This window comes from Oenanthe melanoleuca, chromosome 2 (assembly GCF_029582105.1).
Source record: "Oenanthe melanoleuca isolate GR-GAL-2019-014 chromosome 2, OMel1.0, whole genome shotgun sequence".
In the NCBI taxonomy this organism is placed as follows: domain Eukaryota; kingdom Metazoa; phylum Chordata; class Aves; order Passeriformes; family Muscicapidae; genus Oenanthe; species Oenanthe melanoleuca.
In genome coordinates, this window is record NC_079335.1 from 13,468,033 (window position 1) to 13,492,737 (window position 24,705).

The 24,705-nt window shown below is 39.8% G+C and overlaps 1 protein-coding gene across 9 annotated transcripts in view; it reads left to right on the forward strand.

Moving 5' to 3' along the window:
* The window catches only part of ENPP2 (ectonucleotide pyrophosphatase/phosphodiesterase 2), a 71,854-nt gene extending 60,269 nt beyond the window's left edge, over nt 1-11,585 (forward strand). For all 9 annotated transcript variants that reach the window (XM_056486054.1, XM_056486053.1, XM_056486055.1 and 6 more), the window contains 6 exons: nt 1,063-1,199; nt 1,665-1,800; nt 2,583-2,660; nt 5,298-5,430; nt 6,004-6,160; nt 10,974-11,585. In XM_056486054.1, the coding sequence (XP_056342029.1) occupies nt 1,063-1,199; nt 1,665-1,800; nt 2,583-2,660; nt 5,298-5,430; nt 6,004-6,160; nt 10,974-11,144 (812 nt within the window). In that variant the 3' untranslated portion in view covers nt 11,145-11,585. The remainder of the gene's footprint in view (nt 1-1,062; nt 1,200-1,664; nt 1,801-2,582; nt 2,661-5,297; nt 5,431-6,003; nt 6,161-10,973) is intronic.
* Nucleotides 11,586-24,705: the final 13,120 nt, after the last annotated feature.

The following is a 24,705-nucleotide window of genomic DNA, read 5'->3' on the forward strand; positions in this document are numbered from 1 at the left end:
TGCACTTTACCACATGGTGCACTGTGTTGTTATTCACAGGCAGAAGAAAAAGATTACTTCAGCTTCTCCTGAATAAAGCAAGTTTATCATCTTTGTCCTTAGACTAAGCCTTTCCTACTTTTTTCCTTGTGCTCTATAAAAACATCCTCTCTTTGTACTCAAGCTCTAATAAAACATGCCCTTTTCTTTTAGGTTAAATGCCTATCTGGGAACTGTGCTAGACCACTTTCCTTGTTTCTATGTTTTAATTTCCGAAAGCAAGCCAAGTGTGTTTGCTAAAAGGTTATCAAATTCAATGAGCTGCACAGGACAATGCAAGATTATCCAGGAAATCTATTTTTCTTTTATATTTTTCAATGTTTTTGCCTTTTTATAAGCAAACTTGTCAGAGTTATCTAAGGACATTTAGCCATATCAACAAGACAGAAGGGTGTTTTTACAGAGTTGGAGGCATTGTTTTGTAGCTGAAGTTAGGCAAAGATTTTTTTTTTTTCTTGGTATGTTTCTTTGATATTACTGACAAAAAATAGCTCATCAGTCTTCAGAACAAATCTGTATCAGCCAAGTGGGAAAAAAACACTCTTTTAGTGAGTGACCACTTTTGCTTCCCTTTTGGGACAGTCTTTACAGAAAACATAGGAAGGAGAGAAAGCCCACTGAAGAGTGGCAGGACTGATAGACTGGGGACCGATTTAAAGCTATGAAAAAAAAGTGCTTATCACCTCATGTGTGACTGACATGTGGACATAAAGATTGTAAGAGTCTCCAGTTTTTGGAAAAACATCCTCTCTCCATCCTGTGACACAAACAAGCTTTCAAGTGTAGAAGGGACTTCTAATCCCAAAGGGTGTTTGTGAGCCTGGAATGAGGATTCCAGCCAGAACAGTTGAAGAGTTGTTTTTCTCTCTCTGTCAAAAGATTTCCTTAGTAGTTACTTAGGGTCAGTATCCCATTAATGATCACTGAAAAATCAACATCTGATGGAAAGCCAACCTCCCTTTTTTTTTTTCATGCTTAAGATTTTCAGTAATAAATGTAAATCTACTTTCTTTTGATCTTTAGAGAAGCATCTTTTATATGGACGCCCTGCAGTACTGTACCGCACAAAATACAATATCTTGCATCACCATGACTTTGAAAGTGGCTACAGTGAAACATTCCTGATGCCTCTCTGGACATCCTACACTATTTCCAAACAGGTTAGTGTTCTCTCTATTCTTGAAAAGTGCTTTAAAAATCTTGGGGAAATTTCTTTGATATCTGTGTTCTTGAAGTCCTAAAATTTCCCTTCCCCACTAGAAACTATGTCAAGTACCATTGTAAACAATGCCCAAATTCTTTTATTTCCTTTATGAGAGAAGAATTTTAGGATGGAAGGGTTGTGTAATTCTTCTCCAGTTTTAATTTTAATTTTAAGGTTTGTTCAATGGGGTTTGTTTTATTATGAGCAATTTCATTTGAATTATCTCCCATGGAGATTTCTGCTCCCTGAAGAAGGGGCTGTGCAGCAATGCAGGAGCAGATTTGGTTGTACAGCCAAGTGGTTTATTTTACTGCAAACACCAGGCCTTCTGTGTGGTCTGTCAACTGTATGACCTAGTTTCCTTTTACCTGTAAAAGCTGAAATTGCATTTTTTTTGTTGTCTCCATGTTCCTCAATGCAGGCAGAGGTATCTGGTGTCCCAGAGCACCTGGCCAGCTGTGTGAGGCCTGACCTCCGCATTTCTCCAGGAAACAGCCAGAGCTGCGCCGCCTACAGAGGAGACAAACAGCTCTCCTATGGGTTCCTTTTCCCTCCTCGTAAGTTTAGATAGCTTTTTAGTTCCTAGGGATTTTGTAATTTTCTTGTTTTGTTAGGAGAAAACCTTTGGTGTGAACATACTCCAGGCAAACCCTATCAGATATAAACAGAATATTTTTTACTTCAAACACCAGTAAGATAAACATATTTTTAATTTATAAATCCAAATTAGACTCTTGAATACTGTAAAAGTTTCTACCATCCTATAGAAATAGTGATAGTAGAAAACCTGTGTAAACAAGCATCCTCAATTCTCCTGATGCACTTGCTTTGCTTCAGTATTGAATCAATGATCTTCTGGGATTAGTAAATGTTGAAGGGGCACAACTGTCTCACAGTTGTGAACATCATTGCTCTGTCTTCCTCACTCAGTGGCTGATATATTTTATGGTAGATTTCTGAAACGGAATTACTGGTGCAGAAGTTCACTCAGAACTAAAAGATAATCTCACACTCCTCTCCCAAGAAAATGTTGGCTCTTTTATAAAAGACTGCAGGGCTCTCTGTCTTTTAAGACAGCAAAAATAGATAAGCTGTATGAAAACATTTTGAACTGATTGACTGTTGAAGCAAAGATAAAATTCTTCTTTTCCATGTTCAGCTGTCACATTAAAGACAGATTTTATGTATGTAGTGTGCACTTCTGAATATAGCATTCAGATTGCTGTTTAGATTATAGTATCCCCTTTTGTTAATCTCATGCCATTTTCAAAACATTTTTATATTCTCTGAAATTCTCATTTTTCGTCTTATTAGTATTTTTCTGTTTTCCTGTTTTCAGAATTAAGTTCCTCTGCAGAAGCAAAATATGATGCTTTTCTAATAACAAATATCATTCCAATGTATCCTGCCTTCAAAAGTAAGTGCTCTTTTCATGGCTATACTTCTCTTTACCAGCAAGTTTTTGTTTTTGTTTTTGTTTTTGTTTTTGTTTTTGTTTTTGTTTTTGTTTTTGTTTTTGTTTTTGTTTTTTTTAGTTTGTGTTGGATTATGGAATGAATTGATAGATGAAGTTTAGAACATAAAATCCAGTTACTTGTAGCCAGCAGCTGTCTGTGGGCACCTGTATAGTGCTAGATATGGACAGGCAAAATACCACAGGAAAGGCTCAAGTTTTAAAAAAGGTTTCTTTTCCTAGGTGCTGGGCTAAGGTAAGGGCACAGCCATGCTATAAGTCTGCTAGTTGTGCTTTATGCCATAGTAATTCACTTCCTGTAAGATCATTCAGATTCTCTTGTCTGTGGCCCAAGCTAGTGCAGAACATAAATAGGCAACAACAGGAGCCTGAGAGTGTGCACAAGCCCGGGAGTATGCCCTCAGTATTTTGTAGTTCAGGGACAAGTGATTGCATTTTATTTTTCTCTCCATACCCTTGGAAGGAGACTGAACATATTTATTGCCTATAAAGAAAAAAGAAGAGAAAACCAATCTATGGAAAATGAGGGATGATTTAAACCTGTCTGAAACTTTCAGTGCTGCAGGGTTATATTACTAACATTTCTTTTGTCTGCCTATCCATTTTCTCTCTAGTCTTGCCAAGAGGTAGGAAAACCGTCGGGCTATTCTGGTGGCATTTTTGGTTTGGCAGGAATTGACAAGCCTTGGAAGAATCTCAAGAGCCTGTTGTGAGATTTCCAATTCAGATTTTAGGCCAGAGAGGTTTGGATAAACATCAAAGCCTATGGGAGCCTTTTTCTTTTTAACCAGAAAAGAGTGTTTTTAACTGAAAAACCTCTATATAGGACCAAGTGGAGATATTTGCTGGAAATTTGAGCAAAAGCACTTGACTGATTAAAGAGTGAAAAATTATTGGGAATTTCCCACTCCTGAATCACTTCATAAAAATGCTCTTAATGCTAATATTAATCTAAGTATTTGGCTGCAATGCTAATCACAGGAGAACAACTACCCTCTAGCAGCTCATTTTGTCTAGTGGCCTTCTTCATCACATCTGGGTGAAGGATTCCTTACCAAAAAAATTCTGGTACCATCGTCATTTCTGGGGAATTTCAAACCACTCCATGTGTGCAGGTTGCAGTGCTGAGAGCCAGGTATAAGCTCATTATATGGATCTTTTCCCATTGCAGGTTAAATAGGAGGTGACAGTGTTATGCTGCGCTGGCTTTGGAGGTAGTGCTGGCTGCAGAGGCCTTCTCTGCTTTGTGTTTATAAATCACCGTCCCATCAAATCCCCACTGGCAATAATTCTGTGTCCACCTTTTCCATTGTGAGACTGGCTTAAGCCGCTCCTGCTCTTGTGGAGCTCCAAAAATGATACCTCTGGGCTGGCCCCTCATTGCCCTAGTATTGCTCTGTATGTGGTTGCAGTGGGAAGTAGAGCTAGGATCTGATTTAGACACAAAACTCGAGGCAATGTGGCAAGAGGGAATCCTTCCTATTTAGGCTGTTTTATTGTTAAAGCATATGCACTGGAGGAGTGAGCAACTGGAGGAGTGCTATTGTCAAATTATTAGGCTGAGGTTCTTGTTAGACCATTGCTGGTAGAGAAGCCCTGGCTATCAGCCCCAGCTGGGACTGCATGTGGACTGAGCAGTCTTAGAACAAAGTGTACAAGGGGGATTTTTAAGGCTGTCTTTGTCACCAGCTCTAGAGAACCATTAACTTAATGGTCTGAGCTGGCAAGACAAGTGTTAAACTCTTAAAAGTCTGAGAAGCTTTGTTTACCCACACTTCTGTTAGTTAAAATGAAAAAGAACTAAAAGAATTATATCACTAGAAGTACCAGTGTGTTCCATCTCTGCGAGAATTTTAACTTGTTGAGGAGGACATGGTGGGAGAAAGCATATCATGATCTTCCCAAAGGTTGCTGTAATGACATGACTTTGGTCATCCTTGATGGCACTAGTTTAAAAGGTAAACGTTGTATTGAAGGAGAATTTAATGGAATGAAAACGACCTTTGTATTTATTTTAAAATATTTGGTTTTAGCTTTTAATTTACAGTATTGTATCCTTTGTAAGATTATTAAAAACCCCCAAAACACACTACCCCAACACAGTTCCCACAGCAGATAACAAAGACAAAAGCAGTGTTTAAAGAGATACCAAAAACCTGTGAATAGCTGTTTCTCCAGCTTGGTGAAGGAACAGCAGAATCTCTGTGCAAGGCCTATAGCAATGCCAGCCTGGGAGTGGTACCATGTACTTCCTTTATCACTGGTTGGGGAAAAAAAATCAACAGAGAACAAAGAAGTCTGAATAGGCTTTATTGACAAAACTGAATGAAGCTGCAGTAACTCTGTAATGCTTAGTCTTTGATTTCCCCTACTGTCATATGAATAATATCCCCTGGATTTTTATCTTCAGGAAGAAAAAATTTTATAATCTTGACATGCTTTGACTTAGCCAAATGTTGGTGTGTTGTGGGGGTTTTGTTTGGTTGGATTTTTTCTGTTTGTTTTGGGTTTGGTGGTTTTTTTTTATTTTATTACTTTTGATTGATTGTTTGGTTTGGTTTGGTTTTTTTTCCCCCACAGAGGTATGGAACTATTTCCAAAGGGTTTTGGTGAAGAGGTATGCCACTGAACGAAATGGAGTCAATGTTATAAGTGGACCAATCTTTGACTATGACTACGATGGTTTACATGACACACCTGACAAAATAAAACAGTAAGAGTTTGTCTTTAAAGTGGTTTGCTGTTGCTTCTTTTAATGATGAATTCATCTTAAACAATTAATTACCTGCACATTATTTAATTTTTTGTGAGGAGATGTAATTTTCTAGCACTTTCTAAAGTTATTGGGACTGAATGCCCCTGTTGGTAGGACAGTGGTAAAAATAAGGAAATGACAATTCAGCAGTTAACTGTTCACCTTGAGTTTGAAATTGTTTTCATGCTTGAGATGAAGTTGAATTAGGTTCTACACAGTCTATTGTCTCTAAAATTCTCCAGAACTTAAGAGCTGTGCTATTGAGTTACATGCTCAAGTCTTTTGTTAATTCACTAATGCGTTCTCTCTGAGTCTCTGAACTGAAAGAAGCCTTTCAGCACTGCATGAGGTATTTCTGTAGCACAGTGTGAGCTAATTGGATGCTTACTTTCAATAATGCTCGGGAATCAAACACATCTCAACAATGTATGTGTGTCCTCACATGTAGGAGAGGAATGACCGTGTTGTTTGTGTAACCTTCTTCCAAACAAGCTCATCCTTTGTGGATAAATATTTGCTTTTTTCCCCCAGGTTTGTGGAAGGCAGTGCAATCCCTGTTCCAACGCATTACTATGCCATCATAACCAGCTGCTTAGATTTCACTCAGCCAGCTGACAAGTGTGATGGACCTCTCTCTGTCCTCTCATACATCCTTCCCCACCGGCCTGACAACGATGAAAGCTGCAATGTAAGTTGGGTTGCCCTGCTGCAGCCGCATGGTAAACATGTCCCTGGGACATGTGAAAACCCATTACCATTAGAAGCAAGTGTTCACTAATGTCTTGAATGGGAAGCACAGAGTAGTGTCTCTGTTACGTGTCATTAGCTCATTAGACAAAAGCAGTTCCTCCATGACAGCAGCAAAAATATAGAACTATTACTGCACCTAAAATTGTCTGGAAGGACTGACATACGGTAGGTTCGCAGTATTGTTTTTTGCCTGTAGGATTCTACATTTTGTCAGTGTAACTTCAGAGCAGATTTAGGGAGGCTGTATACATAAGCATACTGTAGTGGCAGCCAGCCTGATGTTTTTATGGAGGTCAGTTTCCATTTGCAGTACAATGCGATCTGTCTGCTATGGCAGTCTGGGTTCATCAGTCAGCATGATTACATCCAACCCACACAGTATTAAAAGTATATGCTATTAGCTGCCAAGGGCAGAATGCCAATTCTTGCTGTTTCCAGAACACCTTGATTCAAGGGAAAGTTTGGCTTCTTATTACAGAGATGGCCAAACACCCTACTGGTTTCTTTTCTGCCTTCCATTAGGATGCAAGATCCTCTACTCTAAGAATCTTGACAAAGGCTTTGGTCTGGTCAGCTCTGCAGAAAGTGCAGACTTGGCAGCTGATTGTGTGGCAGGAGGGCATTGGGTCTCCCGTGGGCTCTGGCACTTTGAGAGGACAGCAGAGCTCCCAGGCAGCTGTATTTAGACTTGTCCTTCCGCCTGAACTTGTTCTCCCATTACACAGCTGTGTGGATTCCTGCACACAGACGCTTCACTATGGGCTGCCAGGAGACTGTTTCCTGAATGAACGCATTAATGTTATGAATTTTGTATTGGCAAAAATGTTGAGACTCCTATTCCAGCTACAGGCAGAAATAGTCATTCCAACTCAGTACACAATTCACCTGGAACACTGTTTCTTTCTCACTCATCAAACAACTGTTTCCTGAATGAACACATTAATGTTATAAATTTTATATTGGCAAAAAAAGTTAAGACTTCTATTCCAGCTACAGGCAGAAATAGTCATTCCAACTCTGAGCACAATTGACCTTTAACACTGTTCCTTTTTCATGCATCAAACATTGCTTGCTTTCAGGGCCTCCTTTTTAAACCCATGGTTTTGGAGCAGTATCCCTCTCTCTTGAGCAGGTCTGGCATTCCCCTCTTTGGATTTCCACTCTTTTGGGCAGAGATGTCTTCCACAGAAGTCTCAGAAAGTCCTACATATATTGCATTGTGGCTTTTCCCTGGACTGCTTTTCTCTGAATCAAGATCCAGTTAGTGATCTGGAAATTACTATTTTGGCAGTTATTAGTGTCTCTGCCCTTGTAAGTCTGACCATATTTAATTTTATGACAAAGTAATTTATTTTTTCCTCCTTACATTGTGCATCATAGTTTTCTTAAACTGTTGAAATTTTTTTTTATGAGCTCTTTACAATAATGGCCTCTTTTAGTCTTTGATTTCTTATATTTCAAGCCAGGCTTCTTTTCTCTGTAGGTCATGCTACTTGTAAATACATACAGTGTATGTATTTACAGTTTGAGAGAAACTTCAGTGCTTCTGCAAGGTCGTTAGCAGATATTGCCTTTTATGTAGCAAAGAAGCACTCCAAAATATTTAAATGTTGCTCTTGAATGAAAATACAGTTAGGCAATTTTTTGCCATTGAAATCCATCATCTGCCTTACTTTCACACATGATGTTCCACCTTATTTGTTCAAAGAAGTGATTGCATAAAACCTCACCATACTTCATGGATGAAATGCATGGGATAATATGGGAATTTTACCTTAACCTCTCCACTGTTTTCTTTTAAGATTTGAAGAAATATTACCTTTCTCTCTGCTCTGCTCTAGCTATACACACATTCTCTTCACACAGCTGTTGAAGAACACCACTACTCTCCTCTGAATTTGTTCCTTTTCTAAACTGTGTTTATTCATGGTGAGGTTATGGCCATTTTTTCTTGTGTCGACATTTTTCCATGTCTTAAATAGCCCTTCTCTGGGATTTACCCTAGAGATGATTTATAATGATTCTCAAGGCAAATAACTTCTCTCTATTCATGGAAGACCCAGGATCTTTTTTGCTCTTGAAAGAGAGGATGAGGCTGTTGGTAGACTTACTATGCATCTCATCCAGTTCAATCTTTTTTTTCACCTGGATCATGAATGAGATTAAGTACTGTAGCTTAGATCTCAAAATGAAAATGGTTTTCTTTCCACTGGACACAACTCCTCTGATACTACCTATAATTTGCTTTTTCCATGGCTGTGCTATAATGGTGGCTCACATTCATGCACAACTGGTACACTCAGGTCCTTCTCTTCTGTCAGTCTATTTGGATAACCCAATTTCATGCTGTTCTGGAAGCTCCTACATCTGCGTCCTCCACTTGTGCTATTCCAGTCTTCCTCTGCATTGACAGGAGTTCCCAACTGTTGGGGTTTTTGCTAGCAACTAATGACCTTGGCACAAGCGAGTGTGAAAACATTACAAAAATACTTTCTAAGACCAAAGTTGAAGGAACCCTAGAAACTACTAGAAAATTTCTCCAGACCACTGTTTTCTCCTTCAGCAAAACATTTTAATTTATTATCATAAGCGAGTTCCTCATCCACCTGTCCACATGCATAATGTTCAGCTTTCCAACTGATACTCAGAGAGATTGTTGTGCAGAATATCTGGTATTTTTTCCACTGGATTTTGGGTTAGCCCTCCTAATTGATCACCTTTTTCTATTTATCTCCATGTTTTCAATTGTTACTTTTACCTCCTAAAACTCTCCTTATATTTGAGGTGAGACTCAGCAATAAAGCTGGAGGAAATTGTCATTTTAAATGTATACACTTCATTTGTTGTTATGTGGTAATATAATACTTTGTTAGTCAATCTCTGTATTTAAATCCTTGCTGCTGGGCCTGAGGCTTCATAGGCCAGTTGTGGACTGGAAAAAAAACCAAAAAAAAACCAATGTAGATTAGTTGATTGATTTTCTGGAGTCATGCAAATGCTGTCTTGCCAAACTAGGTTAAACAAGCCTCTCCATCCTGTGATTTATCCATGTTGCAGATCTTTTGCAAACTGCTTGTATCAAAAAAAAAAAAAAAAAAAAAAAAAAAAAAAAAAAAGTGAGCTTTGAAGCTTGCTCATAACTTCCTTCTGAGCTCTGCAGATTTCCTGCTCAGAAGAAAGGCTTGAAGAAAGCAAAAATGTCACAGTGGCTGCATTTGCACTAACAACCCTGTTGAGGCATGACTCCTGATTGCCAGGCTGAAGGCTGAGCAGGGGCTTCCCATGGCCACATGCTGCCAGGTGGCATCCCTGGAGCATGACACTGCAGGCAAAGGGGAGTGAACAGGACACACTCTCTCCTCTTCACTCTTAATTTGCATCTTTCTTTTCTTGTTCCAGACCTGGTTTTGGTCCTCAGGTTGTTAGTGATATGGTCAGGAAAGCTGGTTTGGGTCTGAGAGCTTTGAACCAAACAGGTGCTGACTGGGTCATGGATGTTTGCTTTAGAGCAGCCAGCTGTGGTCTGTCTGGGACTTTGTGTCCTCTCTGTGCAAACGATCTCACTCACCCTCCTGCCTTTTGTTGAGTGACCCACTGCCTGGTCTGTGGCTCAGCAACTGCACTGGATAGGCTCTGGCATTGCTGGAGTTTAGTCTTGATCCATGAGAGGATCATTTGGTAGGAGGACATTGCTGAGACAGTCAGGAAATGGTTCATTTCCAAGAATAAGCCCAGAAATAGATTTTTATCAGCAAAATTTCCAAGTCACACACATGAAGTCTAAATACCTGAGATACAAACTACTGTTCCTTTCTTCCTTACCAGTGGTGTAGAGGCACCAGCCAGAGGGGCCAAAGGGGGAAAAGTCCTGTTTGCTTTGTCCTTTTCCCACGTCTGATCCCCATCGTGCCATCCCCAGGCCTGGGTGCAATGCTCGTGGCACATGTTGCTGGGCTGTTTAAGGCACACAAACAGCCACTCACTGCAGTGTTTTGCAGGGCTGATTTTTTGACGTGTTTGCAAGTTACCTTAGTTTGTAACACTCCAACATGTGCTGGTGCTGGCACAAGGCACGAGGCAGCAGCTATCCCCTAAGAGAATATAACCTGACCCAAATCACTCTGGCAGCATAACCTTCCTGATTTTTTTTTTTTTCTCTGTATCATGAAATGCTTTGTGAAATTCCTCTTTCTATCACAGGAGTGATAGAAACAAGAGTTGTATATTCTAATCACAAGAGTTTTTAGGTACCCATATAAACCATTGTCCCAACTGTGTAATGAATTGTAAAGGTCCCCTAAAGTAAAATGGAAAGATTAAAATATTACTGTATTAGATGATGTGATGGTCAATTGAGAATAATGTGTAGATGTAGAATTCAAAGCCAGATAGCCTAGAGTTTCAGCTTTGGTAATGTAAAAGTGTTTAATATGGAGTTCTTTCTGTGAGATGAAAAAACGTGGAGTGACCAGTGGATCTTCTAAAAACTTCTGAAACACCTGCAACTCAAGGCTAGCTTTTTCTGGATGATTATGGTCTTTATGTCAACCTCATCACAAAATGGGTCCTGAAATAAAACTGTAGGATTCATCTTGCATGTTAGATGTCAAATTTATTTTCTTGGAACTCATTTACATTATTTATTTTTGAATAAGGCACAGAGATTCTTCAAACCTCAAAGAAATGCGCAGACAAGTTGCTTTTGGAGATGACTTTTGACAAGACTTGTTCTAAAACTTTTTTCCCCCCAGAGCTCAGAGGATGAATCCAAGTGGGTTGAAGATCTTCTGAAGATGCACACTGCACGTGTCCGTGACATAGAACAGCTCACTAGCTTGGATTTCTTCCGAAAGACCAGTCGCAGCTACACAGAAATCCTCTCCCTAAAGACATACCTGCATACGTTTGAAAGTGAAATTTAGCTTCCTAACCTTACTCAGTGCATCCTTTTATCAACTGGTGTATATTTTTATATTGTTTTTATATTTATTAATTTGAAGCCAGGACATTAAAAATATTAGTATTTTAATCCTGTATCAAATCTTAAACATTAAACCCTTGTGTCATTTGTTTTGTTTCTCTAATGTTTGATATAGATATGTCTCTTGGTTGATTTAGTAGTGCTTGTAATACTGCATTTTGAGTCCTTACTCTGAGCTTTTAAGTGGTGCTGCAAGGTTTGATGTGTGCATCAAGGAAATCTTAATTTCTCATGCTCCTTTACCACACTTGTAGTCCTGTACTGTGTATCAAAATACTGAACATGTAAAATTACACTCATTTACTGATAACTGTGTGACAGACATATTTAAACACTATAGACAAATAGCATCTTAAATATAATAAACCACACATTCAGTTTTTTTAATGTGTTTTGATTTCCTTTCACAGGGATGTTCATAGGGGCTTGCAGGGAGTTTAGTGCTGACAGATCTCTTACTGGGTAGACCCTTCTCAAGAGCTCAGGTTTGCTGGTAAGAGGACTGCCAGGGGCCCAGGTGCCCTGCTCTGGTACTCAGCAATGAGACCAAAAAATAGACACCCACAGCAGTTGTTACTGGTTAGGTTTTGCTACAGGGGGAGAGCTGGGAGGAGAGGATGCTTGTTCTCATGAGCTAGCAGGGGTACCCCATCCCTGAGGCCACTTGCCCTGCTCCAGAGCTGTGGAAAGGATTCAAGGTGATAACATCTGTTGTCACTGGTAGGGCTGTGTCACACCCCTTTTCTACCACAGCTGCTCTGGGCTGGTTCCTGGGATCCTTTGCTTTTACTTTGGGAAAAAGACAGATGTTGAGGGAGGTGACATTGCTAAACATGGAGCAGTGGGCTTTTAGCTGGGAGGAGAACATTTGATTTTTATCATCTTGTACTAATGGACAGAGCCTGAGATGTGTTCCCCAAGTCTGAGGCTTAATGCCAGCCTTCTTTGTCAAAGGAAACCCCTAGGTCTGATTGCGCACATATAAACTGTGGCACAGTTATATAGAAGTCCATACAGTGCACAGAATTTAGAGCCATCACCTACTTGGTCAAGTGAGTCAAGTCTCTGATTGGTACTTCAGTACAGTAACAGTCTCATAATCCTGTCAAGCCCCTTCAAGTGTCACTGAGGGCAGAGTCCTGAGACAGCAGAATAGACACTGTTGTGTGCTGGTATCTGGATAATGGCCTGATTTGGCTTGGACAGCTTTTATAGAAAACATGTTATGGAGCATTTGTGTTAGTGTACCTAGATGATGTAAAAGAGAAATTATTGTTTAGAATGCCTTTGAGGCTGAATCCACTAATGACATTATTGTAGAGCCTTCATTTGGGCTCACAGATTTCCCCCTCTTTGCGAAAGTTGTTTGTGTCTATTTTCCCCTCAAGAATTGCAACTGCTGAAGGGAAGAGGGAAGGGCTGGAAAGCTTCTCAGCCATATACACAGACAAGTAGCCAGGGTCTCCTAAGTGAAATTAATCTAGCACAAGGGCAACTTGCATCCCTGTAGCATCCATCTAAAAGAAAGTAATAAACTGGAATTAATCATGTTAACATAGATAATAAAGTTCTTGTGACCAGACAAAAGTTTATTATTCTAGGTGCCAAATTCTGTTTAATTTAGAAAAGCACAAAACTTGTATAGCTTATAATTTCTCTAACATTTTAGGATGGAAATTCTAATAACTGCACAAAGCTATGGGAAACATCCTATTCTTGCAACTTAAAAATTGTCTCTTGTGGTTGTCTGGTAGCACAGAAATATTTTCCTGTAGGCTTTCAGCAGGGCTTCTTGCCATGATAAACTTTATGTTCTTACATGTACTACAAAGGGTATTTCCTTTGGATATAAAAGAGCTTTCTCTTAAGACCTAATTCCTTCAACATGAAATTTAGCAATGATTTAATGTGGTGGTTCATAAACTAAACTAAAGACCACCACTGCTGTTTTGCTTTGACATTAATCTGTTGCTCCATTTGTTTGGGTTTTTAATCCAATTAAACAAATTATGTCATTCTTTTATTTTCTCCCAAAATAACATGAAATTTATACCAAAGGAACATTTAAGCTCTGAAAAATAATCTTGTGTTCAGAGAAGTTTGCTTCTGCAATGTAATTAGTGATTGAAAATGGTTGGGGGAGACAGTTTAACTCTTGGTTTCACTAAAGAGTGGTGATTAGTGTGTAGGGAAACATTTTTTTGACTGAGTTTCTTACTATGACACTAAATACTAGTAAATTACTTCTGTCCTACCTACTTCTTTTCAGCCTTTAGTTCTATGCTCTTGCATGGTATTGGTGTTTTATCTTGCTGCATTAGCAGAAATAACTGTGATGAGAAATATTTGTGGTGACTTCTGTGCATGGCAGGGGGTACTTTTCCCGTTGAAAGACACCTTATCAACACAAAAGCTCTAATGCAAAGCTAAAGCCTTCTAAATCCCTCTGAGCAGCATGAGCTCTGCAGGAACAACACGTATTTTAAAGGAAACTTGTAATTTGCCTTTAGTAATCTTCAGGGTGAATGTTAGCTTAGGGCAGAGGGAAGGAAGCCTTCTGCCTTCCAATCCTGTTAGACTATTTTGAAAAGATGAAATAACACTTGTTTCTGTTACATGTTGCCTTTTCTTGATATTTCTCTGGCTTCAGCGAGAGGTCCATTGAGGAGAACAAGCACTGAATTTTTTTGTCAAGCAAACTATTTTTGAGGATTTGGGTTATTATTGTTTGCACTTGGTGATACAAATTCGAGGCATGTTCAATGGGTTAGAGGCAGCTCAGTTGAGCAACTGCCACAACAACAAAAACCATGGTGTCCTGCACACCTAGCAAAGTCCTTTTGCTCTGGGAAAAATCCTTCAGATGTAGTTTTGCAACTGGAATAACCTTGCTACCGGAAACTTACTTTTTTAAACCCCTTTTCCACAGTCACATATCCTTAATAGATAAGCACTGAAAGCAGATCAAGTAACCTGACCAACAGAATGGGTGTGAGGGTGAAATTACAGCAAAAGTCCCCATCCTGTTCTGACAGTACCAGAGGACTTAATGACTTATGATTATATTCTGTCCTGGTCAGCTAACAGCTCAATTTGAGACTTTCTACTTGCTGTTTCCCTCTTCTCCATGTCCAGCCTTTAGCCTTTTTATGGGGTTTCTGTGCTTTTTTGAATATTGGTTCTGTTTTTGGTAACAGCAGATCAGTTTGCATTGTGTTATAAAGAAATTTCATCTTCAGATGAACAAGAAAATGAAAATATTTAATTGTCAGGTCTGTGCCATCTTGTGAAAGTTTTTCCAGAGTTCACATGGATTTAGTGTGAGTAATAACCATGTGTAATTAGGCCAGTCTTGGTGTGGAGGCTGCTCCATGATCCCTTGCTTCTCAGTGCTTCATATGCAAACAGCTGGGCAGCTGAATGTGTGAATATTTTAAGAGTTTACAAATGAAAATACACACATGGCAGGTTTATAAAGTCCCTTTTCCCTCGCATTTGGTTCCTTCCTATACATCAGTCTGTCAAGTACAACAGGTGAAATAGCTCTCTAATTCCTGCATACAGTCAGGAAGCAAAAACCTTTCCAGGAAAGCTGAAGGACATTCCCTCTGAAGGTGTTGCTAGTTGCAGGAGAGAATAAGAACTTGGGCAGTGTCTGTCTTGGACAGTGAGGACAGAGCACAGAACCTGACCTGAAAGAAAAAAAAAATTAACAGCAGGAACCGATGTTCTAGCAATCCTTCCCTTCAGTCTCACATCCACATCAAACACCTTTTATTACCTTTAAATCTGTATTACACTTCTGTGCAGATAACCGTGGCTCCTTTGTGCAGGAGACAGAGGAGATACTGCTTGCAGTGCAATTGAGAAAATTCTCCCTTTATACATAAAAAAAAAAACCAAACTTGCAAGCCCCTACCAACAGAGGGGCAAATTCACTTTTTCTGCCTTGTGAGAGAGGGATATAACTGCGCTTTCCCAGAGCAGGGGAGGGTCTGGGTGTTGCAGAGCTGCCACTTCCTCTCTGCTCCAGTACAGTGCTCTTTCCAAAGAGTTTGGCACTTATGGCAGCCAGGTTTATTCTGCTGCCTTGGCACAGAGAGACAAATGAAACTTCACAACACATCTGGGAGGCTGCTGTTACCACAGGCATGGATGAAACTGTGGCATGGAGAGGTTGGATAGTCTGTTTATGGGCATGCACATAGTATGGCCTCTAAAGCTGGTCACAGCGCTCCTGTGGAGCTTGATATGTGACATTTTGAAATAAGTTCTGGTAGTGCTAATCACTGACAGGACAGCACAAGGTAAGTTTTGTAAAGCAAAAGCTTCAGAATAATGTAGCTGAAATAAAATTTAAATGCAGGCAAGAGAAGCAAAACTCCCCTCCTTTGGGGGCAATAAATAATGCTGAATGAGTTTTCTATCAATCCCATGCATCAAAATGCTTTTGGTAGGCCTGGTTCCTTACCAAAGTCCTTTTGTACCCCAGAGGAATGCCACAGTACTTCGTCCATTTTGTCTGTGGTCCTAGTCCAGGTCAGTTTTTGACTAGCTTCAATTTCCCTTACTCCAGTCTCAGACCACCGTTGCACTTGACCTAAGAGACATGGTATAGTCATGAAAATATAAGTATAACCTGACCAGGATAGACCTGCCAGTAAATTATTAATATCACATTAACTGTACATCTTTCAAATGAGGGAAATGTGTTCGAAATGTTTAAAGTTCAGCCCTTGTTCAAGAGAGGAGAAAAAAGGTTTTTTTAAACATTGTGGAAAAATACCTAATCTCGTTTCTTTGCACTTGTTGTGTAAATACAAGATAAGAGCAGTATTCCCAAGGTTACTGCAAACAGCCTGTCACTACAGAGTACAAACTAACATTCACTAAAAACGTATGTTGACACAAAAAACAGCATTGCTGCAGTCAGCTGTGGCAAAAAAACCCCACAGGTTTCTTTCCCTTTACAAGTCAAAAGTTTTGGACGTAACTTATCCAGACCTGCCCTCAAAAAGGAAAATCCCTGCCCTGCTTACAGCATCCATGGTATGTGCACAGTTGTTCTGGAGCCTTACCTTACTGCGTTACCTTATCTGATTTTTTTCTAAACATGGCAGGGAAAGGCAGATGGAGGTCACCCAGGTTTCATCTGCTGGTTTCACCATGGAGACATCAGCAGGCAAAGAAGTTAGTAACTGTGGATTAGCACAGCTGTAACTGATTGACCCTAAAACTGGAATTTACTAGAAAAGAGGAGGGATTATTTGACATCGTAAACTGTCAACAGAAAAGGATTAAATCATTTTCAGGGGATCTTTTCCTTAGGTTTTTTTTCCAGGCTGTGTGCAGCAAGCAGGGAATTATTTCTTCTTTTCTATATGGAGGACTGATATATCAGAAGAGGCTGGATGAAGAGGGAACAGGAACTTTGTACACCTGCCAAATAAATCCCCAGCCCCAGTGCCCTTCTGGCAGCATCTCCTGGACCTTCAACCTGTTCAACCTCTTCTGTCTCCTGAAGTGGGAAACTTCTCTTATCTCCTTACACAGCAATATTTTTTCTGCTGACCTTCCTGTTTTATTTCAGCTTTGATCTGTTAATCATCTGCAAATAGCTTTAGAGTTAGCCTACCAGCTCTTAGCTCTGTCAGGTTTTACACACTTCTGGAGAGAAGAGGATGTGGAAGATCCTGATATATCCCCATGTTCTTTTCCAGTGGAGTTAAACCCAGGGCCAGTTTTTCAGATAAAAACCCTCTTCAGAGTATTTAATTTGGTAGCCTTTACCCAGGTACGTGTCTTTGTCTGAAGGCATTTAATGTCACTGAGGGTAGAATGCCAAAGCTCTGATGAATCAACCATAACTTCACACAGACCATGACTGACTAGACCATTACTAACAACAGAGAAAATTAACTATTCATAATGCCAGTATTTTCTTTTCTGGGACTAGAAAGTTCAGACCCAATCCAGACAAGCCAGAGTTCAGGTTCTATCTCAGCATTGACTGTGACAGGTCACCTCTGCTCATTGGCCCATTTTCACCTAACAACATTGCTAGGACATTGCTGATGGCTGTAGTTTCACCTGCTCTCTGCTGGATGCATACTGCCATTTGTACTTGTAGTCTTTCCCATATTTCTAGTTGGTGTTTGGGATATGGACATGGTGTTTTGGGCTGACAGTAACTACTACATCCTCCTCTTCCACCATGGTAGTGCCACATGAACAGCTCTCCCTGCTTCCCCATGGCCACAGGCCCCTTGCTGGACTCAGGATTGTAGTACACTTACTGACAGTAGGAAGCAGGTCACAGATGATGTGTTAGCTGCTCCTGGGCTGTATCTAATCTGCATGGGCTGCACCTGGGGCAGATGCAGGGCAGTCTTTTCCCATGTGATAAAAAAAATAAAATTCTAAGATTCTCCTTATTGGCAACACCAGAATAAACACTGCTGTTTGAGGATCTAACAACAATATTTTTATGATGATCCTTTTTAAGGCAGAAGAGAAACAATAAGTTTGCAGAAAAATAATTCCTTATATTTCTCTTCTTTGTTTAAGATGAAAAAGCCATTATATGCAGCATGCTCAGCTGGGCTTGTAGACCTCCACATTGAACTAAGAGAGCATTTCCGTGGCTTTCACCTTCTGTGCCTCATTATCTAATTCTAATCTTTCTCAGAAGTTTCCATATGCATTCATGAAACCTTGGAGCCCTCCTGTGGTCAAAATCATGAGCTATTCTTCTGGTGTAACCCAAAATCTGATGCAGTAAATTCCATTTTAAGCTTTATCCTCGGAGTATTCATTGAGAAAAGTTCAATCAGTTAGGGAAGAAAAAAATTTAGTTAGTTTCCTGAGCTTTTCCACGGGTCAATCTCATTATATCTCACTGCCCTTGGCCATTATCTGATGCTGTCCACGTCTCTTTTCCAAGGTTGGAGTATTGCCTGACAATCTGCCCATTACTTTATCTTTCTTCCCTCCATATTCCTCCTCCCTGTTTGCTGTCCTTTGTGGACTTCTCCCTTTCTGCTCTGATCTAGTCAGGCTCTCATCATCAGTCTGTCCCAGAAACCCTCCAGCTGTGCATTAAGTAATGTCACCATCACAAATTCCAAGTTTACTGTCTTCCTCGCTGGAGATGTGATTCTGAGGCCTTTGATGTGCTCATTTATAACATTGTGCTGAAGCTGTAGAAAAGGTTTTACATTCCCTGCACTTTGCGGCCTTTGTAGAGTCCCTCAGGAAAATTCTGTTTCCACATGGGCAATTACTTCCTTTTCAACAGCATTTCATTGTGCATGAGAAGCAAAAGTGTCAGCAATCTTGAGCAGATTTATGAGGGAGTAGGAAAGGGTGAGGTAATAATGAGGAAGGGCAAGAGGAGAAATAGCCCCTTTGCTTTTGCCTGTAGTGGGGCTAACACTGAGTGTTTCTTTCCTGCTGTATAACTAAAGAGGAGAGCAATCCCCAGCTGTGCTACCTCACCATGGCTGCTTGTGGCTGCATCAAAGATCCATCCCAGAGTGGTCCATTGGAGATGCTGGGTTTGCTACATAGAGTGACTGAGAAGGGCAGAGAAGGTCTGAGTGCCTCAGCTCTTCCCTCTGCCCCTGAATTTGTAAAGACAGTTGGGTATTCATGAGGTGAACACTTCAAAGCTTGTCATTTGTAAGCTAATACAGCACATTCCACAAGGGCTTGAAAAGGAACTGAAGTTTCTGGGCTGCGCCACTGTTACAACATTGGAAGATACAGAGGAAATGGAAAATCTCCCACAAAATTTCAGCATCAAATATGCACTGTGTAATTCTCACAAGGGATGGGGCTTTTTGAACTTTGTTTTTATCATAAGCCTTACTGACAGAAAAAGAACTATCCCAAACTCCATAGTCTTAGAGCAATTAATTTCATTGCTGAATTTCACTCAAAAGAGTGTACAAATACTTTCAGTACCAAGTTTTTGAGATCACTGCATCCCAACTGGATGCTGAAGGCAGCTGGTCTAGGAAACCTCTAGTAAGAACTGCAACAAGCAGTTGGGGTTAAGCTGTTGGCCTCTCTGCTCTAAGTGAAAGCTAAATCCAGAACAGTAATGATAAAAAATGGCAAGTCATAATGTGTTCATGGTCAGATTATATCTTCTTATCCTTCTTATCACTTTTGTGTCAACATCATTCTTATCCTAACAAGCTCGCCTTCCACACTGGCATTTAAATAATCCACTTTATTTCTTTTTGAAAATATTTTTTAGTTGGTTGTTTTTTTGTTTTGTTTTGTTTTGTGGGGGAGGTTGTTTTGAAATTTTTTTTTTTTTTTTTGTTTAATCTGCAACCACATATCTTCTGAATAAGAAAAGAATCTTGCAACTGATTCCTGAAGAAGAAGCTCATTTAATATTTGTATTTATCTTACAGATTTAGATTTACGACAGCACATGCCTACATTTATGGCCTGGGTACCCTTGCTTAATTTTAGTTTCAAACTATGGATGCCATAGAAAGAACTGTATTTTCCACTCTCATAATTAAATGAGCAAATAAAGCTTATACAAAGATAATAATTCTTCAGCAGCTGCTCAGTCCATCCCCACATAATCTAGTGTTAGTTTTTGCCTAAGGATATAGTCTTGTGAGACTTCCTAGAGTGGTTTAACAAGCCACCACTTCCAGCCCAATGTTAAATTTTTTGGCGTGGCAGAGGTAGATAATGTGATATTCCTGGGCTTTGGACACAGACTCTCAGCTGCACTGAACTGGCTGAAGAAGTTATTGTCTCCTCTCCTGGCAAGGGTTATTGGTCCCTCAGTCAGCCTGCAGAATTGCTTCCCTCTAACCCACTCCAGGAGGAGGAGGAACAGTTTATATTTGATCTTTCACAGCCCTTACCTGCCTAAGTCACTAAGAAGCCTGATGGTTTTAGATCACCTTTACAAATGCCTCAAACTAATCCAGTTACCCATATTGGTGCAGGTTTGCCTGTAGTGCTATGAGGCAGCTGAGTCTGTTAGACAATGCATTGCCACCCAAAAGTACATCTTTACCACTTAGGCACCTGTGTCTTCTCAGCTCAGCCCATCCCCTGGCACATTGTCCTGGGGCTGCTCCCAAAAGCAGGGACTAGGGGCTCAGCTGTCAGGTGTTAACAAAGTGAACCTCTACTGCTGCTCATGAAAAGTACAAATGAGTGTGTCTGTAGAGGATTTCTCTACAGATGTGTGTTACCAGTTGCAGTGGGCCAGAGCTAAGATACTTTCAGTTTTGCTGAGCTTTCCTCTAACAAGCTCTGCCCTTGCTCATTGCTTTTTATCATTCTGTGATTCTATGTTTCTAACTCTCTCTTGCTTAAGAGAGCTTCAGTCCAAACCATGAGGACTTTGCATGTGTTGAAATAATCACTTTAAGGCAATGGCCTGAATGCCTAATTGCTCAATTAGCCATGACTTGACTTTTAACCGTGCTGACTGTTTCTCTGGACTCCAATAAGATTCCTTACTTGTCATAGACCTGAAAATAACATCCTGGCACTGCACAGCTCTACCCAGCAAAGCATTTCAGCAGCCCCCTATGTCCAGGTGTTTGTTTCATGCAGCTGCTGAGAATGCTCTGTGTATGAAGAATACACTCTTCTCAGAAGTGACACATATTTCTGACCAAATGATGTGACTGCATCATCTGTGTGATCTCCTACCTTCAACAACCTTTGTCTCCATGGACTTATTTCAACTCATATAATCATTGGGTAAAAGTCTGGGCCCAACAGGTGCAATAAATACAAGTGATGGTCTGCCAGTGCTTTCTTTTGGAGGGACCTTCACAGATGGATCAATAAACCTGCCAGTCAGGAGAAAGCAGAAGATGTAAATGGTGGGTGCATATTTCGACATCTGTACACTTTTGTAAGTCCTGCATGTGCCACTTTTGTGAAAGCAAACAACCAGCCTTGAGGAGATGTGGGCCTGCTAGAAATACAGTTTCTGCATCTTCCATCACACCAGACACTATTAATGGAAAATCCTGACTACATGATCTTATTCTTGCCTTTGCAAATGTGCCATGTTCTCACTTCACTAGAAGTGACCCAAGAGCAGGTTTAACCACTTCACAGGCAGTTTGTTCCCCTTTCCCAAAGGCCTCCTTCTTGGAACCTTTTTCTGCATCAAACATTTTCTTTGTTGCTTCACACCTTGCTTCCAGCTGAAGAGCCTCTCCCTGAATCCTCACAAGCCCATTTTAAGGAAATGCCATTTTTTCTGTTCACTTTTTTTTGCCTTTTCAGTGGGTATATTTTCAAGGCTGAAAGAACAGAAGAAGCCATTTTTGCAGCACTTCACTGCAACTGTCGGTGTATGCAGGATCTCTTCTTCAAAATGTTTTTAACATTTGAATGAAAAAGCTCCTGCTATTATCTGATTCATCTGTGATTCAATTTCTTTGATGCCCTCTATTTGCAATGTAAAACGCAGGATTTCCCTTTGAAAGGTGTTTAATCTCTTCCTGCCTTTTATCCTGGTCTTATGCTGAATCATCTCTAGATCATGACTTTCCACAGTGAATTATTTTTTGCTCTTCCTGTATAGTTTGAACATTGTCAAGCCATTTACAAGCAAATTTATTGAGGGGAAAAGATTAGTTTTACACTGGGTCCTACTTGTGGTTTAAACTTGGCATTGTTCTGGTTACCCAAGCTGTAAAAATTAGGACATTTATAAGTGTAAAACAGTCCCAAGAAGTTCCTTTCAAACCAAAAGGAATTTTAGTGCTCCAGACCTTTCTAGGAAAGATGAGTATTTAATGACACACAGTATAATTCATTTGCAAGGATAGATGGTCTCTGACTGGGACAGCAAAACCAGATTGAATCATATTAAATAACTGTTTGTTCTTTCTGGCCTGGCCAGTTATTTAAAACTCCAGAGTCTCAAAGGCTGGTTGAATCAAGAGGAAGAACCCAGTAATGCTATTCATCTGATACTGTTAATTTCCAGGAAAGTCTCCTGGAATTGGCCTGGCATTTGAGAAGATGGGTGCAGTGAGAGACAGACTGGCTGTGGCACACCCAGTGACCCTCTGAACACCCTAAAGCCATTCCTGCAGCCCCCAGAACATCCCAGGTCACGGGATGAGCACAGCACACCTGCCACCTGCTGGGACCTGAGCTGCCCCCAGAGCTCTGAAAGCCAGAACTGAGGGCAGCAGGGAACAGGGCTGTAGCATGGAAGCTGCCTGGATAAATTTCTCATCTGAAAATAAGGAGGAAACTTGACCTTTAGTAGCTCAAATTATAGTGGAATTTAAAAGTATTTTTCTAGATAATGCTGGACACTAGATAAGGAGAAAACCCTTCTCATAATCTCTACTCTTCCCTAAATCTCTTTTATAGACACATTACCCTTCACAGAACTACTCCTGGTCAAAATACTGGGGTATTGTACAATGGATATATTGTACCAACAGCCTTGGCTTTAAACATATTCCAGCAATTGGAATGTGGGTTCAATCAGTCATATCAAATTTGTGTGCGTGTGTGTAATCCAACAGAATACTTAAATATGTGTTTAGCTCACATCTCTATATTCAAATCTGAGTTTTGAGGGCACTTGATCATGTGATCATTAAAGCTGCAAAACGTTTTCCTTTGGGGGAGGAGTACATTGGGGTGTAGGAAGCAGTATTGACAAACTGTGAATCCTTTCATATATTTTGGGTTGCCTGCTGTGTCCTACCACAGCCCCAGAGTTGGTCCCAGACCTGACTGAAGTTTAGGACTATTCCTCCTGGAATATACTCTGGTAATAGGAGGTTTTGTACTAAAATCTGTTTGATCTCTTACACCATGGATTGTAAGACTGAACTCTGCTACATAGCGATACCAGCTGTGACCATAAACTACGTGTTCCCTTTGGAAAGAAATCACTGTTTCCCATTTTCCAAGTCTAACCATGTCCTTGGCAAATCACTTAATCATTACTCCAGTTCCCAACATGTGCTAAAAATAATGTAGATTGATTTTCCAGGAATGGTAATGTATAGTTGGAAACAACCTTGATCTTTGTTGTAAGTATTATGTCTGCCATCTATGAATTATATGTATAAAGGTACTTGCTCATTGCATTTCTGTATAACTTCTGCTTTCTGGAATAGTAATTCTTTGCTCCATTAGCTTAAATTTATTTCAAAATGCATGAGTTTAGGGGATTTCTTATCTGTTTTGTTCTTTAAATATGCTCACCTGCAATAGATTCTTATATTCACTGATTATGCAAAATAGCATATAAAAGGAAACAAGGAAACAAGGAAACAAGGATGGATCTCTAAGAGTGCCTGCAGAGTAGTAGTGATTAATGTTTAGAGAGCTTAGTAGTTCATGATCTACCTGGTAGTGAGCTTTCAGCAAGAAACTAACAAAGCAAGCAATCTTTGTTTCTTGATGGGTTGTTCGGTATTGCAAATTATTAAACAATATAAATATTGAATTTTATTTTGGTTAGATAAAATGCTTAGGTCTGCGGTCCCAAAGGTTGAGAAAAATACTTCTGCAAAGTCAGGAGGGAGGGGAGAAAAGGGCAAAATAGATTTTGGCTTTTTAATTCCTATCATCATATGGGCCATTGACTGCCCTGCAGTTGTTTTCCTGGTCCTGGTTTAACTCACAAGTTTCAAAGCTTGTTAAAGAACCTCTTTATCTCTTCTAAACCCACACACTTAACTGACAAGTGCTATACAAAATATGGTTTTACCCTGTGTTTTAAGTGGTAGCTTCATCTCAACTTATTTCTTGGTATAAATGAAACTTCGCACATGGAACGTTGGAAAATTTTTAAGCACTTCACACTTAAAACAGTTCTTAAATTATCTTTAAATGTTGAATTAAATTCTCTCTTTTCAATGAGGTAAAAGTTAAAATACATGTGTAAGAGGTATTAAAGTCATAAAATGTTAAGTAGCAAAGATATAAATATTAAGCTGACATCTTTTCACATACCTGTTAAACTGTTTTACATATACAGCTCAGTCTATTTTTGGCATGTTGTGATCGAATGTACCAGTAAACATAATGTGTTCGGAAAACAAGATGACCTCAGAATATGAAAAATCAGGCAGCAGCACATGCATTTTTTTTCTTTGTATGGAGGCTCAAATCAAGTCCTTTTTGTTTCTCAGCTTGGAAGATTAATTGAGGACATTAAAATCTTTATTTTTTCCTAAACTTTTTAGTAGAGAAAGTCCCACAGCTAAAATTTCATTAAGCAATGCAAGATATATTTTAGAATAATCAGTTTTCATTTGTAATATTCCTTAAAATAATTCTTAGAGTGAGAAATAACTGTATGCCTAGATAGAACTTAAACCAGGAAGTGTGTCTGAACAGTTTCCAAAGAGATGCCCATCTGCTTTGCTCCCACACATCTTTGTCTTTCTCTGGGAAATGTTGCTGCAGCCACCTTGGCAGACTGCAAGGCTGAGATGAGAGCTCACAGAAGAGACCAGTCA